Consider the following 6,482-nt stretch of genomic DNA (forward strand, 5'->3'; position numbering starts at 1 on the left):
TTCTGCTCGTTTTATTCTAGACACTTTGGTCATGCTACTTATAGTAATAATGTGGGTTCCAGTTTTTAAAAATTTCTTATTCTTTTTTGGTTAATCTCTCTTTTTTTTCGTTTTCTTTTTTAAAAATATTTTTTTATATTTTTTATATCCTCTCTGAAATCACAGAGAGGAAGGAAGAGGGAGAGAGAGAGATAGAAACATCAATGATGAGAGAGAATCAGTGATTGGCTGCCTCCTTCACTCCCCCTACTGGGGATCGAGCCCACAATCTGGACATGTGCCCTTGACTGGAATCGAACCCGGGACCCTTCAGTCCACAGGCCGGCACTCTATCCACTGAGCCAAACCGGCTAGGGCTCTTATTCTTTTTTAAAAAATGTATTTTTATTGATTTCAGAGAGGAAGGGAGAGGGAGAGAGAGAGAGAAACATCCATGATGAGAGAGAATCACTGATCGGCTGCCTCCTGCATGCCCCCCACTGGGGATGGAGCCTGCAACCCGGGCCTGTGCCCTGACCGGGAATCGAACCGTGACCTCCTGGTTCCATAGTTCTACGCTCACCCACTGAGCCACGCCAGCCGGGCATGGCTCCATTTGCATTTAGCTTTGTTTAAATGAAAATATCCCATGTTGCCATGCAGTCCGTCCCTGTGTTGGCTCCAGGGGCTCATCTCATAGGTATCATTTGCCTGAAAACCCCATTTATAACCTGTTTCTTTCCAAATGTTTGCTGTTATTAACAGTGATTTACATATATACATATATGTTTCACCGTGGCCTTTTCTGATGGAAGCATAACGCACATACAGGAAGTGTGCGTGTCCTAGGTGTGAAATAGTTCAGGGAATAGTCACAGACTCCACATGGCCAGAATCAAACATCAGCAGCCTCAGACTTCCCACACCGGAGGGACCGCTGCCTTGAATTTGAATTCCGTAGATGAGTGTTCCCTCAGCTCTTCACCTAGCTTAAAACGAACCATTTCAAGTGAACAACTCCATGGCACTTAATACAGCCAGAGTGTTTTGCAACCACTCCATCTGTCTAGTTCCCAAACGCTTCCATCACCCCCGAAGGAAGTCCATTAGTAGTCACCCCTCCCCCGGCCCCTGGCAACCAGCAGCCTACCCCCGTCTCTATGGATGTGCCTGTTCTGGACATTTCCATCAGCGGAGCCATACAGTACATAGTCTTTTCTGCTTGGCTTCTTCGGATAATGTTTTCTTGAGGTTCGTCTACATTACAGCGTGTGTCAGAATTTCATTCCTCTTTTTTGTTTTGTTCTCTTAATCTTCACCCAAGGATATTCTTTCCATTGATCATTTTAAAGAGAATGGAAGGGAGGGAGAGAGACAGAGAGAGAGAGAGAGAGAGAGACATCAATGTGAGAGAGACACATCCATTGGCTGCCTCCCATGTGTGCCCTGACCAGGGCCGGGGACTGAGCCTGCAACCAAGGTACGTGCCCTTGACTGGAATTGAACCCGGGACCCTTCGGTCTGCAGGCCGATGCACCAACCACTGAGCAAAACAGTCCAGGGCACTTCATTCCTTTTTATGGCTGAGTAATATGTGCCTGACTTTTACCCTGAATTTTTTCATACCCTGAATTTTCACATTCCCATCATAAAAGAACATAAAGCACTATAGCTACCTTCCTTCAATTCTGACTTAGAACACCTTCATTTGTAGATATTATTTATTCATTTTTTTAAAATATATTTTATTGATTTTTACAGAGAGGAAGGGAGAGGGATAGAGAGTCAGAAACATCGATGAGAGAGAAACATCGATCAGCTGCCTCCTGCACACCCCCCACTGGGGATGTGCCCGCAACCAAGGTACGTGCCCTTGACCGGAATCGAACCTGGGACCTTTCAGTTCGCAGGCCGACGCTCTATCCACTGAGCCAAACCGGTTTCAGCTATTCATTTTTTAATAAAGCAAATATTTGCTGAGTACCTGCCACGTAGCAGGCACTGTTCTAGGCTCTAGAGACAAACCCTTGCCCTCACAGTCCTTTGCAACTTCTATTAAAATGTAGAGGCTCTAGCCCGGCCGGCGGGGCTCAGTGGTTGAGCATCAACCCATGAACCCAGAGGTCACTGGTTCAATCCCCAGTCAGGGCACATGCCCGGGGTGTGTGCTTGATCTCCAGTAGGGGGCGTGCAGGAGGCAGCTGATCAATGATTCTCTCTCATCATTGATGTTTCTGTCTCCCTCTCCCTTCCTCTCTTTCTCAAAATAAAATCAAAAAAATTTTTTTAAGTAGAGACTCTATATACAAACAGATTTGTAGTTGGGATTTCAATTCAGTTTGTTCTGTGACTAAGAAAAGCTTTCATTGGTATTGCAGCCTCCTGGCAGGTCTGCTTGCGTTTATATGGGTGTCTAACCTGGAATTCTTTCCCGGCGCAGGGAGAAGATAGCGTTCTTCACAAGACCAAGGATTAACATACCTCCTCTGCCCGCCGATGATGTTTGATGTAGTGCTTTGTACACACGAAGTATTTATCTTCCTGTTTTATTTTCATGAAGTTCTTAGACTAGCTAAAGTTGTCCTTAAAATATTTGTGCAAAGCTATTAATATACACATTTTGTAAAAAAAACACACATATATCTATACATATATATTTTATAATAGTGACGGCAACAGGGCGTGGTTTTTCCTTGTTGTGAACCTGACATCTCTGAAGACAAGTTATTTTATAAAAGATCAACTGTCATGTTAAGAGTGTACAGTTTTTACGCTGTTTTATTTGATTTAAAGGCTGAAGACAGAAACGAAGTGAGTTCAGGCAAATTCACTGTATTGTAACTTATTTATAGTACTTTTTTTCCTTGAAGGAAAACACTGACTTTAAGATGTATTTTAAGGCTGAAACTGTGTTCTTCAGTATTTGTCACGCAGTAGAATGGGACCTTGGGGCCGGTTTTGTTTCTGACACGGACATGCAAACACTTCGTGCTAAACTCGTCACTCGTACCAGTTTCTCCTGTGCGCCTTGATTGTGTATATTGTCCACTGTCACACTCACTGTGTCCTGTTGAGATCCCACCTGGGGCTCAGTCGCAGAGCCCGGTCCCCCGCAGGGACTGGGCGCCCAGAGCCCCCATTTCTGTGTTGTGTCAGCGCACTGTTCTGTGCTCCCCCCCCCGAGTTTGAAGCTTTGGAAGCAGCCCTGGCTGGGGCCTGCCTGTCCCCAGCGGCTGCCCACACTGCCCTGCACCAACCCGGGCAGCCCGCCCCTCTGGTGCACCCCAGCCGACCCTGACCTTGACCACCAGGAAGGCGGTGTGGGGCTCCCGTTCTACTGCTCTGTCATGAAGGAAAGTGAAAGAGACCTAGGAACGCACTGTCACCAGTCAGTGACTCCGGCCTAGGCGACAGCCGTCTGACCTCTGACTTAGGCTTGATCTCTGAAGGCGCTTTTCTGGGGAAGGAAGCGCATGCGCATGCGGGTGACTGCTGTCACCCAGCGAGTCATTCACAGGAGAGGATGTGAGAAATCGGATTGAGATCAGAATCCTTCCCCCCCCCCAATACTGGAATCTCCCCAATATTTCTTAAGAAATCTTAGAAGTAGTTCATGAGAAAATTTTTTTGTGTAATAAAAATCCCATTATTCTTTTGAAATGCCAAATGATATAAATATTTTGCCTAATGCGTATTTATTGTATACGGAATGCACTCTCCCTTCTGAGCCGCAGAGAAGTGCGTGAGGTGGTCACACGAATTGGAGAAGAAAGAGGAACTCTCCGCCTAGGTTGCCTGCCCCTCCCCGGAAGCGCCCCTTTAATCGATGTCTCTTCTCGTTAGTCTGTGATCGCCCCCTTGTAGAGCCCACCCCCCCTTTTGCATTTATTAAAAGTGAATTTTGTAAAAGCATTTCATTGACACGCGACCTGTCACGGGCAATGGAAGTTGTCAGTGGTGGTAAGACTGAAAACTTTACGCTTTTCACCCTTGTCCTCTCTTGCTATGTATTCGTGCCTCGACGCTCGCTGGTTTTTTGTTGCGTTTCGTTTTTTGGCTGATTGCCCTGTGTTCATGCCCACAACAGAGAGAGAGAGACGCGCAAAGCGTCGCTGCCCCGCAGACGGCATTGCGGAGCCGGGAGGACAGTGGCCGGCCCCCTCCATGCGCTGCTGAAACTCTCACCAACCACTGTCTGCCCTGGCCTCCGGGTGCACGGCTCCCTCACGCGGGAGAGTCCCCTGGCCGTGGCTCCCCGCGGGCCGGTGCATTGAGGCCACTTGTCTGCTACCCTCCCCCCACCCCGCCAGGAGAGCCCGCTGCACCGGGCGTAAAGCTCTCACGTGGTGTTGGCAACAGATCTCACCACCCAGCGCATACAGATTTACACGCGGGTGCCTCCCCACCCCAGGGCTTAACAGAAACCCCAGAAGCAAGCGCAGGCCTGCGCCGGTGTCTGTCTGAGGAGCACCTGGGGCCCTCCCCAGCCCCCACTGTCCTGGCCCCAAAGGGCACAAAGCCAGCCACAGCCCAGCCGGGGTCAGGAGGCAGGCGGACTCCGCATTCATTCAGGGACGCTTCGTCCGACGCCACCCCCGCGTCAGAAAGCGAAGTCCTGTCGTCTTAAGGGGTATTTTCATCTTCTGTTTCACTTGGTCTGTGCGCGCCCTGGGTACAGAGCCCTGGGCCACGTTCAGCAGTTCGAATCCAGACACGGGAAAAGGGAACTTGATCTTCACTGCATCTGATCATGAAATTGTCACCTCCTGTTGTGGGAATAAGTTCTAATCAGTAGTCATCTCTGTTCTAATTGTGTCATTTGTATTGCTTGAAAGTATTTCTTCTATAAAAATTAAACTAATCTGCCTTAAGAACAAAGTGGAAATGTGTGATTTTTTAAAATCCTGTAATTACGGAGACTTAGATATATAAAGATGTATATCATTTTTCAACATACAAATAGAGGCATAAAGAGAGTGAAATGAACACACACAGCCATCCCTCCTTCCACACGGATCGGCCCTGGCTGCTCTCGTTCCGTCTACCCTCCATCTGCCTCCCCTGTCCTTCCCCTAAATGACATTAGCTACGTCCTTAATGTCATTAACCAGGGTTCATCTTCCCAGTCGTCTCTCAGGTTATTCTTTTTTTAAAGAGTTTTTTAAAACTTTATTTTATAGAGAGGAAGGGAGAAGGAGAGAGAGAAACATCCATGATGAGAGAGAATCATGGACCGGCTGCCTCCTGCATGCCCCCCACTGGGGATCGAGCCCATAATCCAGGCATGTACCCCAACCAGGAATTGAACTGTGACCTCCTGGTTCATAGGTCAACATTCAACCACTGAACCACACTGGCCAGGGTGATCATTCTCTTTTAAACTGAACGGAATCCAAATATGATCTGTTTATTGGGATTTTAAAATCTTTATATATTTTTTAAACCCTTCACCCATTTCTCGCACCCCCTTACCTCCCACCGCTGGCAACCATCAATCTGGTTTTCTTGGTAACAGCTTGTTTGAGATACTAGTACAGTGGTCGGCAAACTGCGGCTCGCGAGCCACATGCGGCTCTTTGGCCCCTTGAGTTTTTAGCAAAGGCCAGCTTAGGAGTACCCTAATTAAGTTAATAACAATGTACCTACCTATATAGTTGAAGTTTAAAAAATTTGGCTCTCAAAAGAAATTTCAATCGTTGTACTATTGATATTTGGCTCTGTTGACTAATGAGTTTGCCGACCACTGTACTAGTAGAATCCACTTGCCGGACATCTCACCCTTTTAAAGCATATAATTCAGCAGTTTTTAGTATACGCAGAGCTGTGCAAATATCACTATTAATTCTGGAAATTTTCCATCATCCCCAAAAGGAACCCTGTACCCATTAACAGTCACCCCGATTCTCCCCCGGTCCCCGGCGACGGCTGATCTGCTTTCTGTCTGTGGCTGTGCCTGTTCCGGACATTTCATATCGATGGAGTCACACTGTGTGGCCTTGTGTGTCTGGCTTCTTTCACTCGGCATCATGCTATCCAGGGTCACCCCTGCTGCGTGTGTCAGAACTCCACGCCTCTCGGTTGCGGCATGATAGCGCATCGTGTGGACGGCCCCACTTAGTTTACCCAGCTCCCAGACGGCTGTTGTGAGCTGTTAGGAACGATGCTGCTGTGACCATTCACGTTGGAGTTTTGGACGGATGTTTTCATCTCTCCTGTGTCTGACAGTGGGCTGCCGGGTCCCGCCGTAACTCCATGTTGGGCGGTAGGAGGACCTGCCAGGCTGGCAGTGGGGCACGGGGTTCCAGTTGCTCCACGTTGTGGCCACTGCTTGTTCGGTCATGTTGATCGCAGCCGTCCCAGCAGGTGCGAAGTGGTGTCTCACTCTAGTTGTGTCTGTTTTTAATCTACAGGATCCCCCCCCCACCCCCGCTCAACACACTGAGTCATTTGTTGAAGAAACAAGGGCGCATGTCCTCCTAGTCCCCCACTTTCTGGGCTTCGCT

General features: G+C 48.1%; 1 protein-coding gene across 1 annotated transcript in view; it reads left to right on the forward strand.

Annotated features, from left to right (window-relative positions):
* The window catches only part of WWC3 (WWC family member 3), a 122,615-nt gene extending 117,772 nt beyond the window's left edge, over positions 1–4,843 (forward strand). The window contains exon 23 of the mRNA XM_080652841.1: positions 2,420–4,843. Coding sequence (XP_080508967.1) covers positions 2,420–2,486 — 67 coding nt within the window. The 3' untranslated portion in view covers positions 2,487–4,843. The remainder of the gene's footprint in view (positions 1–2,419) is intronic.
* The last annotated feature ends 1,639 nt before the right edge of the window (positions 4,844–6,482 follow it).

Source organism: Plecotus auritus (assembly GCF_963455305.1).
Source record: "Plecotus auritus genome assembly, chromosome: X".
Taxonomy (NCBI): Eukaryota; Metazoa; Chordata; class Mammalia; order Chiroptera; family Vespertilionidae; genus Plecotus; species Plecotus auritus.